Below are 23,053 nucleotides of genomic sequence, written 5' to 3'. Positions count from 1 at the left end.
TCTTCTCAGGCACAAAGTTTCAGTGGCTGATGACTGACAAGACCTCACTGTGTTTTTTGCCGCTCCTCAGATTGCTCCGCCCCCATCTCTGACAGAGCCCCTCAAGGAGCTCTTCAGACAGCAGGAGGCTGTAAGAGGGAAGCTGAGACTGCAGCACAGCATTGAGCGGGTAAGCGCTTTCTCTCTCCCCCTGCCGCTCTCTCAACCCCAACCCCCCACCCTAACTTCTGAAGTCAGTCTGTTAGAGCGTGGGCTTTGATCGCAGAGCGCAAAACCTTTGATGAATGATCAAAGTTGCCCTGTAATAGAAAAGCAATGCAATTGCAATATGCATTCCTACTGCCTGTTAAGCATATCACAGCGCAATCCACACCACGACGACTTCTCTCATCTAATGTGCTTCCACCAGATCTTGCAAGACCTTGATCATTTTTTCCTTCTCTGTTTTTAATAAGATTTTTCCATTTTTTTTATTACAACCTCACCAAAGTATGCTGAAGGAGATTCAGAGGTGCAAATTAATTGTATTCCTTTCTTACTCATCACACTTCTTCTCTACCTTTTAGGAGAAGCTGATTGTCTCCTGTGAACAGGAAGTGCTGAGAGTGCACTGCAGAGCAGCCAGAACGATAGCCAATCAGGCTGTCCCGTTCAGCGCTTGTACCATGCTGCTGGACTCTGAGGTGTACAACATGCCATCTGAAAGCCAGGTAAGCCAAAAACTTTGAGCTTTACTCAACATACAGTTCCACTCGTCTGAGGTTTTTGCATCTGACTTGCTATGGTCGTGTTTTTATGTTTGGTAAATCTATTTTCTGTCACCCCAGGGAGATGAAAACAAGTCGGTGAGGGATCGCTTCAATGCTCGCCAGTTTATTTCCTGGATTCAAGATGTAGACGACAAGTATGATAGGATGAAGGTAAGTCCCCGTTGACCATATACTTATTATGTTTTGTCCTCTTTCACTTATCACCTTTATTATTGCAAGAAAGGAACCTGTGTGAAAAGTGTAATAAAGTATGATCGGCTGATTGTTAAATACCATGAGTCTTGTATAAACAGGAGTGCGGCCACTCCATTGAGGTGTCAAGCTCACTCTGTTCTCCCTTCTCCTCCCTTGCAGACGTGTCTGCTGATGCGCCAGCAGCATGAGGCCGCTGCCCTCAACGCCGTGCAGCGAATGGAGTGGCAGCTCAAGGTGCAGGAGCTGGACCCTGCCGTGCATAAGTCCCTGTGCGTCAACGAGGTCCCCTCCTTCTACGTGCCAATGGTGGACGTCAATGACGACTTTGTGCTGCTGCCGGCGTGACAGGAAAGCCGTTGCACCCGCAGAGTGTGTGCAGCTTCTCTCAATCTTAACCCTTTCGTAGAGACCAGACCGAACATATGGTAAGGGCTAGCTGGTTTGAAGAGGAGGATACTTTTCTTTGAGGAAAAAAAGCAAAACCTATATATTATATAGTTAAAGATGAAAAAGAACTTGCTATTGATTTCTTTTCCACTGTACAAGTGGGAAGCGTCTTTTTAAACCGGGGGAAAAAACACACACAACTTGCACTTTCATCCTTCAAGTTTTTATGCTTTTTTTTGTTTGGGATGTAAGGAAGCAACACAGCTTTGCTCTGAAACGTGCCCACCTCATCCCCCCTCTGGTGACGCGAGGAGCAACACAGGGCAGATAGAGGGACAAACAAAGTATTTTTCTTCAATTTTATTTTTAAATACTTTAAAAACTATTCGTCGAGAAAAGATTGCAGGGGAGAGAAGCCCTCAACCCACCCGTTTGGCACAGTGGTGGACAAGGAACTTCAGGGCTAGCCATGAAAGGCTAACGCGGAGCAAGACAGACTATGTTAAAGGTGCAGGAAGCAGTTTTTGTCAAGCTGATGAAAAAAGCAAACAAAAACGCTCATGCAGACTCAGAGGCTTGTAGGAGGCACCTTTAAACTCTCCTTGCTCTTTCTTTTCCTGGAGAGGGTGAGCCTGTGTGGACGCATACGACCACGGGATGTGGTAGCACTCCCTGCTCTCTGTGCTCCAGCCAGGGCTGCCTAGGAGTAGACGCAGCCGAGTCCAGCAGCAGAGGCCTGCGCCAGGGCCCGAATCGAGAGTGGCAGCGCGCGGGGGCCTACTCGTCAGGGGCTGCAGTGGGGGCCCATGGACGAAAGACTGACTACAGCAGAGGGCACGGCCAGCAAGCATGAGACCCAAAGAGCCCCCTGCTGCCTCCCTCTCCTTCCCACTCAACAGAAGAAGCCCACCATCTGGGCCTGCACGTGGGGGAGGCCTCGGCCTTTGGCAGCCTCCGCAAGCCCCAGCCCCATAATGCCTGCGCATAACCTGCAAATGACTGCATAAGGAGAAAAACAACAACAACAAAAAAACGAGGACAACACGTTATACAAAAGAATGTTTTAAAATCAAGAGGCATAGACTTCTAAAAGATGGTGTTTTAGTGGAGAATATTCTTTTTTTTGTCTATTTCTTTACTTGGGCATTTCATTGTTTCTCTTTCTGAGGACGTGACTTGAAACACTACAGAGCCAACATTAGTTTAATGGAAAAAAATAAGAAAACTGAAAAAAAAATTGTATTCCGTAAATGATGTACAGTTTTTATATTCGTTAACCAATGTATTCTCGCTGCCTTCTAGATAATTTATTTTGCCACACATTACTGCACAGTTGTAAATAAATTATGTACTGTAACATCACTCAGTTAAGTGTAAAAAAATAAATGAATAAAAATTATCTTTGTATGTACAGTTCACTTTTGGGCAGCACTCCCCCCATCCAGCATCCCTCCCACGGGCCAAATTGTGTACACATTGACACTACAGTATGTAGAAGACTCTCCAGTCCATGGCCCCGGAAGGCCTGGCCAAGGTCCGGCTGGAAGGTGCCCTTGGCTGACATCAGAAGAATTGTTATTGAGCTAACCCTCTCCACTGTCCAGTGGAGACTCCTAGTTGCAAAGGGCCACTACCATAGTCCTGAGATGTAGCAGTGTGGTTACTGAATTATTTAAGAGAAAAAAATAGAGGTATTTTATTCATTGCTTTATTATACAACTATCTTATCTTTGGAGAAAAAATAAATAAAACCGAGAAAATGCCTTTTTACAGTAAACATTTGATTTTTCTCATACGCTGCACAAGTGAACTAAATAGGAACATCAGGCAATATCATCACCCCAACTGAATCTCATTCAGATTTGAATATTGTCATGATCAATTCAGTACATTTATTTCAGTGGCAGCATTATTATCACTTCTCCTTATTTTCTTTAGTGTTCCTTCATCTTCTGGTCTAGACTTGGCAGGACTCTGTGAAAACCTTAATAGCTTTAACTTGCAGCTTAATAGCAAAATACTAGTTTAAAGTCCCCTGATTATTTCTCTGGCACATCATTTTGACTGTATGAATGAGCAGACCATGTTCTAAGATTCTATTTGGGAGCTAGCAGAGTTACATCCTCTTCGATGTGAGGTTTTTAACAGGTTATCCTTATAGGCAACATTACATGTTTGTGTTTTTCTTTTCCCAAAGGATTCATTCAAGCTTCTGTTTGATAGTAGAATAGCAAATCTATCAGTGTTTGTTATAGTTACAAATACAAATGAATTTGCTTAAGTCCTGGTTATTGCTGAAGTGGAAAGGATTTTAGGCATTTACCTCTAAGAACACTGTTAAAACAAAGAAAGGCTCAATGTGTCAATCAGAGATAAACAAAGTCGTGTTTGATATTTTTGCTCAGTTGAACAATTTAGAAAAACAAGCCTTTCGTTTTCATGTCCTCGAAAAGCTTTTAATGCCTCTGAACCTATCCAACAGTTTATAAGCAGGCAAATCTCCACCAACCCTCGTGTTAAATCACCTAAGTGGTGGATTTTTGACCGAGAGTACTTCTATATGATCACCACATGTGTGTGTGTTTTGGGTTTTTACTTATTTTGTGCCTCTTCCTTAGATATTCCCTGATGCTGTGCTCTGTTGATGATAATGTGCACCCTGTCCTGGATTTGTATGCTTTGCCTAGAGTCAAGAGACTTGTTCTCGTATGTTAACATCATAATGACCCTCTGTTCAAAGCAGAGCTGTCTGGCAAACTAAGTAGGGGCAGTGGTGCAGACAGATGGTTGAGAACTAGTCACACGTTGATTTTAATGGACGTTTAAGTTCAAATGGCTAGCTTGTGCTTTTTTTGCTGTTCTTTTTTTCATTTTTCGCTTCTCATTTCTTATCCTGCTAATTAGTATTGTTTTTTTTCTTCACATTTGCTTGTTAGCTGCCTGTCATGTAGTGTGAGTCCTTGTGTTGTTCATTTTGGGCACCATCCTGATTTTTACTTTCTTCTGTTTATGTTGTGAAGTTGTGACACGTTTGTGTATGTATGCGATTCTTGTCTGGTTGCAACAGGTGTTAGCTGACTAAAGCCTTGGTCTTTTTGTACAAATGAGTACTACTCAAAGGAAAATACAGAAGTCGTCACTCACGCCAAAACCAACTCTATATTCTAAATCTGAAACAGCTTTCAGTGTTTTCTAAAGCATTGAAATGAATTTACAATTTGATATTTTTTTTGCTTATTGGTTTCATAATTTGCGTTTGGTTGCAAAAAAATCCTTGTGTTTCCAAATGGTACATTTAGTGTTTGCTGTTGTCTTGTGTATCATTTTTTCCTTCATAAAACATAACTTACAGTGGCATGACTTTAACTTGGATTATGATCAGAATGTCTTCGGTTTTTAATGCCCCATGCGCTCTCACTATTGTTTACAAAGTGACTTTTGTGTTTCTATTCAGTTTTTCAAAGCCCTGCCTTTTTAAAATGCTTTATTTTGGTCATCCCTGCCCCTTCCTTCAAACAAAGGCTTGAAATTATGATCATGGCGCCATTCCACATCATTGTTCTTCTATGCGTTGAAAGGATTCATTAATTTTTTCTTCTTTTTTTTTTTCAAATGTGGTGTGAATGAATCTGTGTCTCCAGGTGTAAGGTCAGAGCTTTCCTCTTGCAGTTAGATACACTCGCGGATCTGCTCACTTTTTAATTGCATATTTTAGTTGCTCTTTCTATACACATACATACATACACACACACAGTTTTGCTTTGTTTTGATTGAGCTGCTGCTGCTTATTCAACACACACATGCACACAAATGCACATAGACAAATAAGGCTAACAGTGAAGCACTTAGAGTACTTATGACCAAGCCAATGACCCAGGACCTAGCTAGCCACTGACCTCTCAATCCACAACACGTTACCTCTACTTACACATAGACAACTCAGTTGGCTCATTTGTTTTCATCTTGTGTAAAAATACATGATTATATTTAACAGAAGTCACAATTTCAAGCCTTTTTCCTCTCCATTTAAAATGAACAGTAGCGGTTTCTTTAATAAAAAATGGACAATGACTAATACAAAAGCATGGAGAACTACTCTATAAAATGGTGAGAAATAACCTATTTATTATCTTTCTTACACCTGTGGTATGTTTGAGTGAAAGGTCTCCGCTGTGTACATTTTCCTCTTTTAATGCGTGAAACGAGACTTCATTTTTTTTCCTTTTTTTGTACATAGCTGTAAATATTCTCTCCCAGGACGTTTTGCACCCTCCTCTTTGTACTTGTCAAAACTTGCGTAGAATGTGGGGTTCCAGCAGCAACACAACCAGGGCGCTCGTGGTGGGTGATGTACCAATGTAACTTCTTTTTTTTGTACAATGTTAGTTGAATTGTGTACATATTGTTGGAGCAGCTACGGGAGGGGGATTTGTTGATGCTATCGTCAGTGCTGTCAAAACGATCCAGTACATTCACCTCTAGCTGTGTTGATTTCCTGCAATTCAAAAAGCGAGAAACTTAAAAAATAAAAAATGGAGAAAAAAACTAATGGATAAGTAAAAAGTGAAAAAAAATCAAAATTGTTATTTTCTACAGTTGCATGTACAGAGAGCGCGAGAACTGCTGTTGTTCCTAAGAGATTATGTTCGTAAATAAATTTTTGAAATATGCTTTTTTGACTTCCTTGTTTGTGTACAATATTCACAGTCAGTAATAATCCTCGAGAAGGCCCACGCAATACAAGGCACTCATCACTTCTCGGAGGCATTTCAATACAGAAATTCATAAACAATTAAATTCCATTTATTAGAGCCCAAAGCTAAATTTTCTAGTGCTTGCTAAACTGTATTACAGCACTCCTACTCTGTCCTGCATTGGTTAAATTCTACAATGCCTGATTTAACTACATCTATCCCAGACTTACTGTTTATTGGCACTTGATACACAGGTGATTTGTCCAGACTTTATATAAGAGTAAACAGAGCAAGATGAAAATGTTACCGCCTGTCTTTAGCTCGTTTTCTACACCTGGAAACGAACTCTCATACAGAGAGCCTGCCACATGGGGGCAGCAAACAGTCATTGCATACTATGAGGTTGGTCGGTGTTGGCGTTTTCTCTACATGACCATTATTTTCAGCCATTCGCACACTTTGACGTCAAAAGCTGCAGTGAGAAATTAACCGGTTTTGAGGAGTGAGGTCAAAGGGATGTTTGTACATACTCCTACGTTGCCAACTTGCCATTGCATTATTTGCAGACGCCCTAAGCCGTGCCAACATATTGGGTTTTAGAACGTCCAAAAAGTCAAAATATAGAGATGATTCCTCTTGGACCTAGGATATTTATCTTGTTCTTTTATGCTCGTTAGACCTATAGTTTATTATATGGCAGAAGACTGTTTTTAATAGCGTTTTTTTACAGACCCTCTGTGTATACTATATATCTCCAACCTCTACCGGGTTATCAACATTTAGGATACTTAAAAAAGACTAAATTATCGATAGGCTGTCGGCTACGAAATTCACGTCAGGTGTTTGAAACACTGACTCGTTTCTCAGAGTAGAACGTTCCAAGCCCAACTGTTTAGGTAGGAGACTGTCCGGCTCATAGTTAATCACTCTTCGAGATAAGAATGACATAGTGATGACACCCGAATAGTTCGTGCTTTGCTCACGGTTTGCTTTACTCATCCTTTGTTAGGAACCATAAACGTGTAGCAGGTGAGAGTAAAGCTGATTCTTTGAGGAGACCAGTTGTCATACCCGGTGAAATCCTCCTCCCATTTTGACAAGCTTCGATCACATTGTGCGTGGTAGCTAGCTTTGCTGCCCTTCACTGTTCCATCAGTACGGTGGCTGACCATGGATTTTGAATCTAAGATTTACCCTCAAATAGGTGGCTATGGAAGATACAATCGAATCGTGACTATTTTCAGTTGGTTTCCAAACTTTGCCGTGACACTGAACCTTTTCTGTGATGTTTTCTACACTTTAACTCCCGAGTCTTTCCGCTGCAAACCCGACCCAAGTCTTCTACCGTCGGGTTTTCTACTCAGTAACTTATCTAAACAAGCCTACCTCAACTTTACCATTCCTTGGGACAAAGAAGGGGGACTAAGTCACTGCGAACTGTACAAATACTCTTCAAACTACACGAATATAACGGAAAACATACCAAGAGAGAGGGTACCGTGCACGAAAGGATGGGATTATGCCAAACCGGCAGGGCTTCAGAGTAACTTTGTAACGGAGGTTAGTCTGAATTTGCATTTCAACAGTCACGATAAAACGTTGACATAAGAGTAACATTCGTGTTTATGACGATTTATCATTTAGTAAATTAATGTCTGTTTGCACGAATACATCGTATGATTCCACACTTCTTTGTCAGTGTTAAAGTGTTGCCCAAGCTACAGTCTACTTAGGCTATGTCATCTATCAAGCTTGTCTAAATATGTAGAAATATGTCTAGTTGACGGTGTCATCAAGGCACCGTCAACTAGAGTTGACCTATTTTAGTTTTATAACCGATTCACCCATTTGTAAGAAGGCTAGCCTATATCATAAAAATAAGTACATTGTCTACGTCCCCTGACATCCTTGTAAAACCCAGGGATACACCCTGTCTGTATGCATGTTTACATTACTCTCAGACGTCCCGTAACGTGACTGCATAGGCCCTACAAAGTGTGGCCCTACAAAGTGTAGGCCTACAACCCACTCAAATGTTGCCTAGTAAACAGACCACTTGTCATTATGGAAATGAGATGTCAGGGCTTTTTAAGAGCTGTTTACATCTGCCGAAGCCATTTGTTTTTTCTAATGAGTCCAGTTGCACAACAGGACACCTCCTTCGGACCACTGTGTTCACAGCGGTCCACTAAATAAATTCACTTCATCAGAGCATTTCAGCGTGTTGCCACACTTCTACATAAGCCCTCCTGTGTTCCAACAGTTGTTTTCATAGCCAGATGTCAAACAGGATCCCCACACGCATAGGCCTACTACAAAGTCACAAGACGGGCCAGCCCGCAGCCCATCCCATCTAGCAAACATTCTGTAGGGATATTGGTAAACATGACAGTTTTATTTTTTTCAACGTTTTTTAACCCCTCAGGCTGACAGTGATCTCCACATACACCCAACACACACAATGAAAACTGATCCTCCTCAAGAGTACATGAGTAAAAACGGCCAAAGGAAGCTTGTGTCCATGACGTGAATTGGCATCCCTTGTTCCCTTTCAGCAGGAAACATCGTGGGCCCTTCTATTCTTCCTGAAACATTTACTTCTTTCTCAAAACTACATGACGTCATTCCTTTTGTCCCGGGTAGAATTGGGATGATGATCTACCTTTTCTGAACGTCCCGTATGCATGGTGGAGGGATAGGAATGAGAGCGAGGTCTGAGATACAGACCTCTGTGAGCCTTAATGTGATAAAACTATCTGCATTCTGCTCCTAATCAGTAACCATATGGTACACCTATCGCACAACTCACTTTATCCATCATTTTGCTTAAAATGTGCCAACTTTCAAAAGCTTTTTAACAATTTATTTTTGTGTTCATTGAGAGGAATTTATACAACATGATTTGACTTCATAGCTGAGATGTGAATAAGGTAGAGGAACTGAAACAAGTGATTGGGCACCGAAAGCAAGATTGGGCACCGATGTAAATAATGTCTTCGTTCGTCAGCCCCTTGCACCTACTAGGGGGGGTTGTTGCTTTGCTAATTAGCTGTATGTTATGCTGTGTTTCGCTCACTGTCATTCCTTATCACACTTTTACCCCCTGGGATTCACAATGAAAGGGTCATGTAAATGATAACTTTAAGCCTCTCTTTTGTCTGTGTGCTGGTGCGTGCATGCACGTTCACTTGCAGTGGAACCTAGTGTGTGGCGACTACTGGAAGATTCCCCTCCAGCATATCTGTTTCATGACGGGCTGGATTCTGGGCTATATTCTTCTAGGCACCATCTGTGACTGGTGAGCTCCTTTGGCCCTTTGGCTCCTCCTTGGTTCGTCTTTTGACTTTTCTATCCCACAATGATTTCATGGGGAAAACGTAAATGTAGCAGGAGTGTTCAAAAATATTGTCTGTGTTTGACAAAGATTAATAAGGATTCAATATTCCTTTTTATTCCTTGCTATCTTGCCGTAGCACTAACATTTGGTGCATTGGATTAATCTGTGTCCATTTCTGTGTGTGTGTGTGTGTGTGTGTGTTTGTGTGTCTGTGTGTGTCTGTGTCTGTGTCTTTTTCTGTAATTGTGTGCGTGTGTGCATGCAGGCTTGGGCGGCGGCGAGCGCTCCTCATGTCTGTGTCCCTCTCAGGACTGCTGGGAGTGGCGGTGTGCGTGTCCAACAGCCCTGTGGCCTTCCTGCTTCTGCGGCTCTCTCAGGGGGCCATGCTGGCAGGGGTGTTCCTCTCCTCCTACATCGCTCGTGAGTTCCCCTCAGCCTTCACCTTTCACCCTTCAACATGCACCTCTGTCCGTCTGTGCCGCAGCCTTATTGTGACAAACTGTGCTCACTTCATATTGAACCTGAATTATCAAGATGGGTCATCAGCCAGCAGGACTAACTGGAGTAACACATGCCGTGGTCACTAGCCAAGGAGCCATTAACAATTAAAGGCGTTTCTTAAGGACCTCTAACTGACTTGCGCTGACTTTAAATGCACGTGTTCCCACACATTGTTGACCTTTTCACTTGGTCTGGAGTGGGAGGACTTGATGCAGGAGAATACCTTAATATGTTTTCTGTCACAAACTGACCTTGTAGCATGATACCATAATCTATATGAAGATTTTACTTTATTAGTATTTTAAAATATACTTTACAGTATTTACTTTTAATTTGAATTTCTTTATTAAGGTGAATCAACCCAATCAACCTAATAAAGGCATAATGTGTCTTCAAGGCAAATGCATGGCATGTTCTGTGACATGGCAATGTAGGTCATCAACACCCACGACTGACTAATAATAATGACCTGAAGTTAATTAACTTTACACATTGCCTTTGTACACTTGCACATACCGTATTAATATATCTTAGAGGCATATGCGTAGACCAGCAGCCTTCCCATATTGATGTCTACTCAGTTGTTGTGTGAAATGCTGGATACATATCTGAGTGGCTTCAGCCATGAGCCAGGAAGTTGTTAGCGGAGAGGAGAGACAGGGAGCCAGAGGAAGGGAGTGACAGTGAAAGGGGAAGCAGCAACTGGCTCCAGAGTGGCAGTGCGGATCAGGGACGGTTAGATAACATGCAGAGTGTAAACAACATTGAGAAGCACAGAAAAGAAGCACATCCACTTGTAGTTGTTTGATATCAGACTATTGTTTAATTAAGTATCAGTCATTTAATTTTTGTAATTTAAAGGTGTGAATGATAGCTTAAGTGAATATACAGTAAATAACATATAGCACAAACAACACATGAAATGTATAATCATATGAAACAAGCAATGTGTATTTCGGGGCCATTCACGGAAGCAAAGTAAGAATAATGGTTTAGAAGAGTCTGACTGGAGACGGGGAATAATCTGAGAGAAGAAGAGCGGGATAGAGGTGGCCATTGCAGTCAGCAACATGCTTTCGCCTCACTCTCACTCAGGAGAGGAGCTGAATGTCCCACGATACTCGCAGTTAGATTCACTTGCTCGTGATTCTGGGGGTGCTCTCTCTCCCTAGCTGAGCATGTTGGTGGCAGTCCCTGTCATGTGATTGGTATGTACGGTGAGCCATGAATAAGTGACAGCCAACAGCTGTCTCGGCTCAACTGGTGTCTGAATTCTAGTTCTGCTCTCTGCCGTGGCGCCTACTTGGCTGAGAGAGATCAGAGTGACTTTGTAGTGCCTACTTAACTGTCTCTGTTTGCCTGGAACTTCTCATTTCGGTCTCTCATTGTCTCTCTCTCTTTCTTGCTCTCTCTCTTTCTCACTCTATCATGGTCTCCTTTTGTTGTCTTCTGCCATAGAGTATGAAGCATCTGTAGTCCATCTGCCATATCCAGAGAACTCCTTTCATTGTCAGACTATCCGGCTGTTTTCCTTCTATAACCTCCCTGTGATTGTCATGTGCGTTTGTAGGGCTTGGAATACTTGTTTGTTCTCTCTCTTTTTCATTCTTTCCCTTTCCGTTTGACTCCCCTTATCACTTTCAATCACAGACACATAAACACACACAAATACACACAAGGCAGGCTTGTGAGGATCAAGCATCTGGATTGCATGAGGGATTTTGACAAGGATTTCGAACATTCTTTCTACATCTGTGGGAGTTCTGCTCTGCATGGTACAGAGAAGGCCAGAGGAACAGGGTCAGGTGTAACACACCAAACACACACACACACACACACACACACACACACACATACGTAGCCTACACAGGCTCTCACATACCCCTAAATTCTTGAGAGGCCTGTGGTAAATTGATTGCAGGCTAGCTTTTAAGGAGTGAACAGTGACGTGGTAGTGGGGGGAGGATGGGAGAGGACTGCAGTGATGTGCTTGCTGCCAGATTTTCCAAATGATTCAAAAGACAATAGAAGGATGCTGGAGAGCACTGGAAGGAAACACGGCATTCCTGTGTGTGTGTGTGGTGTGTGTGGTGTGTGTGGTGTGTGTGGTGTGTGGTGTGTGTGTGTATGTATTTGCTTGCTTGCTTGTGGAGACATGTATATGGAGACTGCAGAGAGCAAGACAGCAGAGGTTGCCCCTCTTCCATGAGTGGAGAGGACACATATACATTTAATCTCCTCATACCCATAATTTTGTCCTGTCATAACCAAGTCTCCATATCAACCCCTGTGTTTCTTGGTGTGATAGGTCTGGAGGTGTGTGATCCCCCTCATCGTCTCATGGTGTCCATGGTCAGTGGCTTCTTTGCCATGTTTGCAGAGTTGCTCTTGCCTGGACTGGCAGTGGTCTGCAGTGATTGGCCAGTACTTCAAGCAGTGGCTACTGTACCCTTGCTTCTCCTAATCTCATATTGGTGGTGAGGTTGGAACTTTTCTTTTGTGTGTGTGTCTCGATGTTAATGTATGAAGACAACAAAAATTGTGATGCAAAGCCTCTAAACAAGAGTGTGTGTGTGTGTGTGTGTGTGTGTGTGTGTGTGTGTGTGTGTGTGTGTGTTTACAGCTGTTCCTCAGTGTTCCCGGAGTCTCCACGCTGGCTGTTGGCCACAGGTCAGATCCCACAGGCCAAAAAGTCTCTACAGATCTTCGCAGTGCAGAATGGCGTCTGTCTGGGCGAGGAGCTGTTCCCTGCCGAGAACTTGCTTTCAGGTAACATCCACACCTTGGCCTCTCTCTCTCTATCTCGCTCTCTCTCTAACTATCTATTTCTCTTTCTTACTCTCTTTCCCTGTCCGTAGCCAGGGCTGCTATTTGTCTATGCAGCTACACCTGTTACTTTTGATGATTCTTTTACCGATGGTGTTAAACACGGACAGATTTTTTTTTTTTTTCATGGCTCTTGGAAATCAACAGTGAATGGAAAAAATAGAACGGAAGTAACAAATCAAATATTGCACAACTGCCTACATTAATGTTAAAGGGAGGGGTCAAAGACTGGCTAGGCCAACAAGCCCTTTTAAATGTGGACTGGAGTAAATCTAATTAAGGAGTTGTGCCTTAATTACATGCATTGCAGTGGGTTTGGTTGGGGGAAACACTGTCAGGAATTCCCTGTAGTAACTACAGAGAAGAATTAGCATTGGTGTGAAGCCAAAGCCAAGCATACCATGGTGATGGTGATGGCGATAGAAGACTTCCTGGAGTGGACTGTTTGAGACTGAAGAGCTGGCATCCCACCAACATGTTGTCATTTCTCCCTGTGCTGCTCCAGAGGCAGGTCAGCTTTGACTGGGCCAGTTAAGTGGCCATGAGGATGCAGTGTTTCACAGACCTGCAGATGTAATGACCAGGGGCAGTCTTCCGCCAAGGGGCCCATGAAGCCTCTCTTTGTGTTTGTCATGCTTTTTTCCTGCTTTCCAAATGCGATTCCAATGTTCCAGTTCACTGGTCAAAATTACATTACACCAAATCACGTTGTCAAGTCTGGCTGAAAGCAGCCACATTGAGTTATTTTTTTCTAATTATGGGTTAAGCAGCGAGAAAGCTAGAGAAATAGATACCCGCTTTTGTTACTTAATCCACTCTGAAATGTTGCTTTGGTTTGTAGGTGTTCCAAATCTACAATTTTTGTGTACCCCTTTCACCTTTTTTTCTATTTTTTTCTTCTCTTGCCACATTCCTTCTGTTTCTGGTCTGCTTTTCTTATGGGCTTACAATAACATGAGTATACTCACCTAGCAAACACTTGAATTGTAATCAGCTTTCTTATGCAATGCCGTAACGGCTTGCATTCTCTGAAATGTGTCCCTGGGAATTGAATGCATTACATTCACACTGCTTCTTCAGCCTTGGGTTGGGAGTTTTTCTATGATGGTATGGTTTTTTTTCTAGGCTTGTCATCCCTTCTATAACCAGAAACTCTTCACTTCCTTGCTTATTTCTTGGGCCATATTAGGCGACCCTCCTGCCTGGTGATATGTGTGTACTTGTATGACATGTCTTTGTGTGTCTGTCACAGAGATGGACACGGCCTATGGAGAGGACAGTGAGACGGAGTACCATAGTGTGCTGGAGCTTCGTCACACCCGAGTCATCTGGAGGAACGGCCTCATCCTTGGCCTCACTCTGTGAGTTCCCATGGAGATAGCCTATCCACTTTCTTTTTCTTTTTTTCATTTGTGTTCAGAATCTCACATACACATATTTAAATTTTTCAGATTCTATGTATATGGCAAACAATATACATATTTTCTTACTATTCAAATATAGCCTAAGAACACACACACACACACACACACACACACACACACGCACACACACATATACAGGCACTCCTTGTCAAATCTCCCCTCCCTTATTTTGTTTGGGATCATTCCATTCCGTGACTGGCAGAGACAGTGCTAGAATTTCAACTGTTCCACACGCGAATGTAAGGCCCCTGAACATTTTACAATTGTTTACAAGAGTAGCGAGAGCCTCCTCAACATGCCATTCGTGTTATATCATCATGACGCAGAGGTTATCTGTTTTTACCAAACTGGAGAATCAGGAGAGGTGAAATCACCAGGACTATCCATCCAACAGTATGTCTCTCTCTCTCTCTCTCTCTAGTGCCTTCCATTTAGATAAACATCCTAGGATCTCTTTACCTTTCCTGTCCTGTTTTCTGATCAAATACAACCCCTCATTAAAGTGTTGACTTGAGAATGGCTGACCATTAATAATGGTGTTTGTTTTTAATGGCCTATTATGTATCTCTGCCTTGCCCAGGTTCTGAACAGATGTACTTTATGAGTAGAAATGCATTGTCTGATAAAATACATTTTCTGAGTGCTCTTTTTTGTATTAAATATCTTTATAGTATAATCAACCCTTAGCAAACATTTGAAGGGTGCCTTCTCCCAACTGCTGTTTTAAGATCATGCCACAGGTGTGCTTAAGATGTGTGGATTAAGATCTGTACTCATCTCAGCCACTTCAGAACTCTCCACTGCTTTGTCTTAACCATTTCTGGGTGCTTTTTGAAGTGTGCTATGGGTCATTGTCCTGCTGGAGGATCGATGTCCTCTGACGGAGACCCAGCTTTCTGACACATTGCGCCCTAAAATTATTAGGTAGTCCTCAGATTTCCTGATGCCATGCACACAGTCAAGGCATTGGGCTCCAAGCAACCCCAAAACATCGGTCCACCTCCACCATGTTTGACTGTAGGAACCGTGTTCTTTTCTTTGAAGGCCTCATTTCGTTTCCTGTAAACAGTTTTACCAAAAAGCTCTACTTTAGTCTCATCTGTCCACAGGACGTTCTCCCAGAATGATTTTGGCTTCCCCAGGAAAGTTTTGGCAAACTCCAGTCTGGCTTTTTTATGTCTCTGTGTCAGCAGCAGGGACCTCCTGGGTCTCCTACCATAGCATCCCATTTCATTCAAAAGGGCGACGGGTAGTGCGAGCTAACACTGTTGTACCCTGTGTCTGCAGGGCAGGAAGTTGTTCTAGGTTCTTTATCCACCATTTGAACAATCCTTTGTTGCATTCTGTCATACATTTTGCTCTTCCTTCCACATCCAGGCATGTCATGGGCTTCTTGATGACATTGCGCACAGTGGACACAGGAACATTAAGATCTCCGGAGATGGACTTGTAGCCTTGAGATTGTCCATGCTTTTCTACAATTTTGGTTCTCAAATCCTCAGACAATTTTTTGCTCTTCTTTCTTTCTCCATGCTCAGTGTGGTATACACAGACACACAACACAAAGCTTGCGTCAACTTTGCTCTATTTTAACTGGTTGCAAATGTGATTTATATGCTCACAGCATCTGTGACTTGCCACATGAGTTTAAATACAAATAAAAGGAGCATTACATGTTTGAATTACAATTATTTCTTACAATTTTGAAAAGGTGCCAAGAATTTTGTCCGGTCCACTTTTGGAGATTTGTGTGGAATCTTGTCAGATTTGACTTTTTTCTCTGCTTTTTTGGGTTGTTCCAATGCAATCAATAGAAGTCAACATGTGAATACCAAAACATTTGTAATTGCAACAATTTTCTGGGAGTAGTGGTACAGAAGTGACAGAAGTGAAGGGGTGCCAATATTTTTGCCCATGACTGTATGTTAAATACTAAAACGTTTTTCATTCTCTCTTTTGAAAAGCTACATTTATTAACATACTCTCCCTCTGTTTGTCTCTCTCTCTGTCTGTGTCTGTTTCTCTCTCTCTCTGTCTCTCTCTCAGGTTCATTGGCACAGGCATCCAGTACTGCTTCACGCGTAACCTGCACAGCTACTCCACCCACTTCTACTTCAGCTACTTCCTGCGCGTGCTGACGGGGGCGCTGGCCTGCATCTTCCTCTGCCTGACCGTGGACCGCTTCGGCCGCCGTGGCATCCTGCTGCTGGTTGCCATAGCAACGGGCCTGTCATCCTTGCTGCTTCTGGCGCTCACTCAGTGTAAGTGCTCAATCTGCCGCAGCAGCACCAGAGCCATTCTTTAGGAATATAAGATTTTGAGAGAAAAGTTACCACGATGAGTGCATGATTTAGTTTCACGTGTGCAGTACAACACCTTGAAATCGTGAGTCAACATGAGTTATTTTTACAAATGTACAGTTCAGTGTGTGTTTTAGTTGGTTGACACTCGACACTAAGCACCCAGACTCTAAGAGAAAAGAGGTCGATTTAAATAGCCTTTACTGTTCTGCGACTGGATGCCATAGAAGCATGCCTCAGTAGTCCGGGTCTAATGTTTTGTCTTATTTATGACTTTTAAAGCCACTGAAATCTCAGCAATGTTGGAATAGCTCAGAGACCAATCCAGTAAATCCATCTCAGATGATGCCTGTGGGGGGAACATGATCAGCATCTGAGCACCAGGGAGCTTGGCTAGTGTGTATGTGTAATTTGAAATAGAATACTGAAGATAACACAAAAGCTATCATGCCAGTGGGAGCTAGTTATCTCCCAATCGTGTTGACACACACATGACAGTGACTCTGGTGTTGAGTTCTCCATAGGGCCGTGTTATGTTAGCTCTGGATTCCTACACTCAGATGCCTTATCTAATGCACCAATTGGTTTCAGTTTTGGTCAGCATGATCTACAGAGGCTGATTCACATGCAGTCATTTGCCCTCTAAAAAGCAAAGCTATGTGATCTAACCATTCCCTCCTACTTTCCCTCTCCTGTTTTTCTTTTCCTTTGAACTCTGTCCTTCTCTCCCTCACTCAGACCTGCGGGGGGGGCTGGTACTGGTTTTGTCTGTAGTGGGCCTGCTGTCCTCTCAGGCCTTGGCCTTGCTAAGTGTGTTCTTCGCCAGTGAGGTGCTGCCCACAGTAGTACGGTGAGCACCAGTCTCTGTGTGTGTGACAGTTCCGCTGTGTGTGTGCGTGCGTGTGTGCGTGTGTGTTTGTGTGTGTTTGTGTGTGTGTGACAGTTCTGCAATAGAGCTGGGAAAAGGAGAAGTTATTGTCATTATTATCAGGCAGACTTCGCTCAAGTTCAAGCATAATTCTTTTACAAGTGTTCATTACTATGGCTTGAGTTTCAGATACATCACCCCCTGAAATAGACAAAGCATGGTGTTTGAGTGTGTGTGTGTGTGTGTGTTTAGTAGAATACTGCAATACTGCTTATAAAAAAAGTCTTCTTCTCAACAGACCCTTTCAGAACCCCCCCTCCTCCCTCCATGGTCCACTCATACTCCTCTAATCAAACTAAATGATCGAATTCAAATTCAAATGATCCATCTGACCTTCTGCATGTTCTCATCTCTGTTTTCTTCCTCCTCTGTCAGTGGCGGCGCTCTTGGCTTGGTGATGTCGGCGGGCTGCGTGGGTATGGCGGCCTCCTCCCTGATGGAGCTGCAGAACAACAGCGGCTACTTCCTCCACCACGTGATCTTCGCCTCCTTCGCCGTGCTCTCCATCCTCTGCATCATGCTTCTGCCCGAGAGCAAGCGCAAGCCGCTGCCCGACTCGCTCAAGGACGGCGAGTGCCAGCGGCGCCCGCCGCTCTTCCTGTCGCGCGCCGACCGGGACAGCCTCCCACTCCTGCGCACCACCCGCGCCCCCGCCTCAGAGTACAACCCCGACAACTACGCCCGCCTGGTCAGCGCCACCAAGAAGATGCTGGCCAAAGACACGCTGCCATTCAAAATGGTCGCTGTCACACCTCCCCACCAGACGCTGCTGCGGCCGCATGCCGTGATATCGGGGACCCAGGGAGGGGGCAGAGGCCTGGAGAACAGGGGACTGCATGGCGGCTCCTCCTAGCACACCTCCAACTAAACGCCTCCTTTTAAACGCACACACTCTCATCTGATGAAATCTGTTTCCTGCGTCTGGTAGTCCAAAGGAGACGCAAGGAGGATGTCCTCTCTACAAGAGTCGCTCTCTGAGAGAGAGAGACTATATGCTGTGTCATGACATGCGTGACTGCCGCTGCTTTGACGAACACCACTGCACACACAATGCCAGCAAAGAGTGGGGATCATGTGTGAAACTGGAACTGATTTTATATTTCTGTGTGATTTGCTTATATTCAGGGAGGGTGGGGATGTAAATATTTATATTTTTGGGGGATTTGAACAAACTGTTATGTAACATTTCCAGAATACTGTATGCCATGTCCTTGTGTTGTTGTGTCACTGAGAAACACTTTCCCGCTCTGAGCATACCCCTATCTCCGTTCCTCCCTCCCCTACACAAACATTCTTTCTCTCACTCTCACTCTCACTCTCACTCTCCCTCCCTCTAGTGCAAAACTATTCAGGGCTCTGCTTACCACAGTCACTTGAGTCCAATTCCTTGTCAATTTAGGACTGAAAGACTCATGGTTCTCATTAGCTGGTATGTCTTGTGACAGTGGAGCCAGCATGCAGCGCAGGGTCCTGATCTAATATGTCCTCCACATCACTGCTGATTCGCTGAAGGGTGCCTTCTCCACATAGACTCACAGAATCATTTCATTCTTGGAGATGGGTGCGGGGAAACTTCACTGGTCAAAGCACTCGATGACGCAAGGGTTAGTGGTGTGATTGAGAAGACCAATGACCACCTTCAAGTTCTAATGATCTCACATGAGCTCTTGTGTTTACAACTACTAGGACATGGGACATAACATGAGAAAAACTGTTCAAAGCCATATAGGACGTTGTTTGTGTGTGGCTTGTACTCATGTGAAACTGAGTTGAAACTGGAGCCAAAGGTCTGCATTTCAAGTCCAAGGGCTGGAACGGTCACAGCACCTTTTGCCAAAGGACAGACTTTTATCTCTTGTGAAGGGAATATGTTATTGGGCCTAATTTCTTCACCAAATAAACGTTTGCATCAGATGCCTCTGATGTAAACATAACTTTTTTAAGCACAGACAATAAAAAAAATACTCTACTCCTTATAACTTATTGCTACTCTTGTAAGTGCATTATTTAAACAGGCCCATTAAGATCATCAGCATATCCCTCTGCAAACAACCGTCATTGAAACCCCAAGGCTTGCACCCCACTTGTGTTTAAGAATGGACCTTTGCTGACTGCCAGCAGGTGGTGCCACAACTCAATTGCTCACCAGTGTCCAGCGATTCTCCTTTGAGCTCTCATTCCCCGTTGCTCATATGCTACCCTTATGATGGTTTCCAGACTTTCTTTTGGCAGAGATGTAGGCATATCATTCGTCAATGAAAATACCTCAGATCTAGATTAATTAAACTGTCCTGAAGCTAAATTTAAAGTGGGCCCAATTTCTTGTAACTTATTTTATGTAGGCTAATTGCAATATTTTACAGTGTTGTTTCCAGTTTGTAATAAAACATTTAGATTTTTCTTTTTTTACCACAGGGTGGTGTCATAACACCTGAAGTCAAATCTCCTAAAAACTCTTTTGTGATTCAGATGACTTTGATTCAGAGTTTTTTTATTGTTCAGAGCACAGGCGTTCTCAATGGACACTATTTTCCCTCCTTGCACATCCCTTTTCTCATAGTCTGTCTATGTCTTGCCCCTTTTTCCAGTTCCAGGACTTTCCAGGTGAGCATCTGTCTAGACCCACTGCAGTTTCCCTCTGCCCTGAGGCAGAAGTTGAAAATGCCATCGTCTACCTGCTTCAGTGAGCCCTCTTCACCTGGTCAAACAGGCAGCACTGTGAGGATGTCCTTTGATTTCTCCAGTGCCTTTAACACAGTCCAGCCAGCACTGCTGTTAGAGAAGCTGATTTGTCGAATACCTGACAGGCAGACCATAGTTTGTAAGGCTGGGGGATGGCATGTCTGAACAAGTGGTAAGCACATCACCTTTTCTCTTCACCCTTTGCACAAGTCAGGGTCCTGTCTTGATCTGCATAATTTTTCAGATGACTGCAGTCGTGGGGAGTGCATTGGATGTGAGACAGTACAGGGAACTTGTAGAACACTTTGTGGTGTGGTGTGGCGACAAGCACCTCCTATTGAACATGGCTAAGACCAAGGATTAAGTTTCACACCATTTCTATTCTGGGAGAAGTCAGAGGTGGAGGACAAAAGATATGTGGGCATTTACCCTGACAACAGAATGGACTGGAAATGTAACACTGCTGCTATAAACAGGAAGGGACAGAGCACACCTTACTTGTTGAGGAAGCTTATGTACTTAAATGTGTGCAGCAAGTTGTTTCATATCTTCTACCAGTCTGTTGTGGCAAGTGCACTTTTCTTTGTGGCCATCTGTTTGGGTAGCAGCTCGAGAGCCAGTGACACTGAGAAACTGAACAGTCTGATTAAGAAGGCTGGATCTGTGCTGGGGACTGCTCTGGAGCCCCAAGAGAAAGTTGTGTGGAGAGAAGGATGTTGCATGTATTGCTCAACATAACAACAATAATAATACACTTTTTTTTTTATATAGCACCTTTCATGCAAAAGAATGCAGCTCAAAGTGCTTTACCGCAAATACTTAAAAATAGACATGAAAACTAGGATATTGTGCAAAACAAATAAATAAAGAATAATAATGATTATTAAAATTATAAAAACAGTGATAGAGTGCATAAAGATGAGAAAAATACATGTAATACATAAAATGCATAGCATAAGATAGAAAATAAAACTGCAGAGGTATTTCATCAAACCCCTAAATATCATGATGAAGATCAAAGGAAGACACAAAATTATATAATTCAATGAAATAACATTATGGACAACACTGCACTGCTCATGGCTTACTGGTCAGATTACATAGTATGTTCAGTCAGAACGATACAGGACGTTATTCCTCCCCACAGCAATCACACTTATTTGTTATAGCTTAAAATGAGTCCCCTCTGTGCTGGCAATTTACAATTGAACAACACACACTTATTTGCACAGTAAGAGCAACATTTTGCCCTTTTATTTGTATCCTATTTATTTTGTATCTAGCTTATAAGTTATCTGTGTGTGTGTGTGTGTGTGTGTGTGTGTGTGTGTGTGTGTGTGTGTGTGTGTGTGTATATACAATTTACAATGTGTCAATTTTGTTTGTTTACTGCGAAAAACGTATTTGGCCATTCTGTGAAAGAGCCAGATAAATGTGTCTATACACAGTCAAAAATAACAGCATTAAACAACCATCCAATTTGATATGTTAATAATCAGGAAAAATAAATACACAAAGGCCTAATATTAAAGTCGACTCAACCTTAAGGCAACAATCACAAATTCTAAAATTGCAAAGGAGTGACAATCTAATTATACAATGATGGCAAACTAACCATCCATTCCTACCTACACGTCAAGTCATCTCTGAATAGTATATTTCTTTATCTTTTTAAAGGCCCCTGTCAGACCTGATTGCGGAAAACCCTCCGTATATGGATTTAAACAGTTTGGAAGGGTTCCTTTCCTTCCCCAGACCATCGAAATCCCAGGTGTGATACAGGTTCCTATCTATCTGTATATGATATGTATATAATATGCCAACCAGCCTGGCAGTGTTTCTGTAAGCTTGTGTGGTACACATTTAGATCCAACTCTTGTAAACTTCAGTTAAAAGGTCGCTGCCCTATAACCATCACCGGTGGGATAATTTACTGAGAGATCTACAACACACCAGCAACTTCTTCCTTTATCACTGGCCAATACGGTCATGCCCTTTCTTTACAGAATGTGTGTCTGATTTGCATTTTAAAATAAACTGACTGAAAAATTTAGCGGAACTATCTTCAGCTTCTCTTGTGATACTCTAACACCCTGATGTACTGTGGAAACCTCCAGTGTACAGTATTAAGTGGGGAAGTGAAGTGAATGGTGACGTGAACTACGGTACAGTGTTCACACAAGTTATGTTTTTGTATGCCATAACTACTAAGCTCATGGTACAACAAAAGACCAACTCAATGGCAGTGGCTACAATAGTAAAGGAAATTATCCAGATGGGGCAAACTAGCTGCACAGCTGGATATCTTACTGGTTCTGAATACAACAAAGACATGTGATTAAAATACAATTTATTGTTAAAAATGATCCTTGGGGTGTAGTTTTCCACCAGGAGTTCTGGGCTATACATACTGTAGTGAAGGGAGAGCATAGTCACCCCACCCAGGCTTAAACATGGGGATACAGGATGCCAAACATCAGAAACCCATCGTTTGGTGATGTCCATGGGTTCCAGCCTTCAGGCAGTCATTGCCTGCAAAGGATTCTAAACAACTTAATCTTACTTTAACTCCCTTAAAATGAAGGGACCATGTATGAAAAATGGTGGCAATTCCTAAACCCTTCCTCCAATTTTGATGTAAATACCCTCAAATTAAAGCTGAAGGTCGTACTGGGCCAAAATAAAGAAAATTGTCACTGTCCAAATATTTCTGAATCTAACTGTATCTCCTCAGTCAACCTCTTGGAAGGCTGCACAGCAGTTCACTGCCTTCCACAGGCTCTTGAAAAACCCTTTGATGCCCTTTCTGGAGGTCTTGATTTTCTCTGGAGATAGGAAAAGTCACAGAGATGGGCGGGTCAGTTTGAACTCTACGGATGTTAAGTATTTAAGGGATACATATGGAAATGATGATAAATGTTTTGTAATGAGATGAGTCCTCAGCTTACCTGGTGGGGTGCTCTCTTCCTCACATTCTTCAATGGTCAAGGTGATGTAAGCAACACACTG

At 42.9% G+C, this 23,053-nt stretch overlaps 2 protein-coding genes across 2 annotated transcripts in view; both read left to right on the top strand.

Moving 5' to 3' along the window:
* Positions 1–2,888, top strand: part of ankrd11 (ankyrin repeat domain 11) — a 112,548-nt gene extending 109,660 nt beyond the window's left edge. The window contains exons 10-13 of the mRNA XM_080843886.1: positions 71–169; positions 567–710; positions 828–920; positions 1,125–2,888. Of these exons, the coding sequence (XP_080700012.1) occupies positions 71–169; positions 567–710; positions 828–920; positions 1,125–1,310 (522 nt within the window). The 3' untranslated portion in view covers positions 1,311–2,888. The remainder of the gene's footprint in view (positions 1–70; positions 170–566; positions 711–827; positions 921–1,124) is intronic.
* Positions 2,889–7,201: 4,313 nt separating this feature from the next.
* Positions 7,202–18,430, top strand: slc22a31 (solute carrier family 22 member 31). The gene is made up of 9 exons (XM_080843823.1): positions 7,202–7,606; positions 9,241–9,344; positions 9,649–9,803; positions 12,193–12,361; positions 12,508–12,653; positions 13,963–14,071; positions 16,181–16,395; positions 17,173–17,284; positions 17,738–18,430. Exons 1-9 carry the CDS (start codon positions 7,217–7,219, stop codon positions 18,213–18,215), a joined length of 1,878 nt encoding a protein of 625 aa, XP_080699949.1. The 5' UTR covers positions 7,202–7,216; the 3' UTR covers positions 18,216–18,430.
* The last annotated feature ends 4,623 nt before the right edge of the window (positions 18,431–23,053 follow it).

The sequence above is a fragment of the Sprattus sprattus genome, assembly GCF_963457725.1.
Source record: "Sprattus sprattus genome assembly, chromosome: 8".
In the NCBI taxonomy this organism is placed as follows: Eukaryota; Metazoa; Chordata; class Actinopteri; order Clupeiformes; family Clupeidae; genus Sprattus; species Sprattus sprattus.
This window is presented reverse-complemented; position numbering and strand designations above follow the sequence as displayed.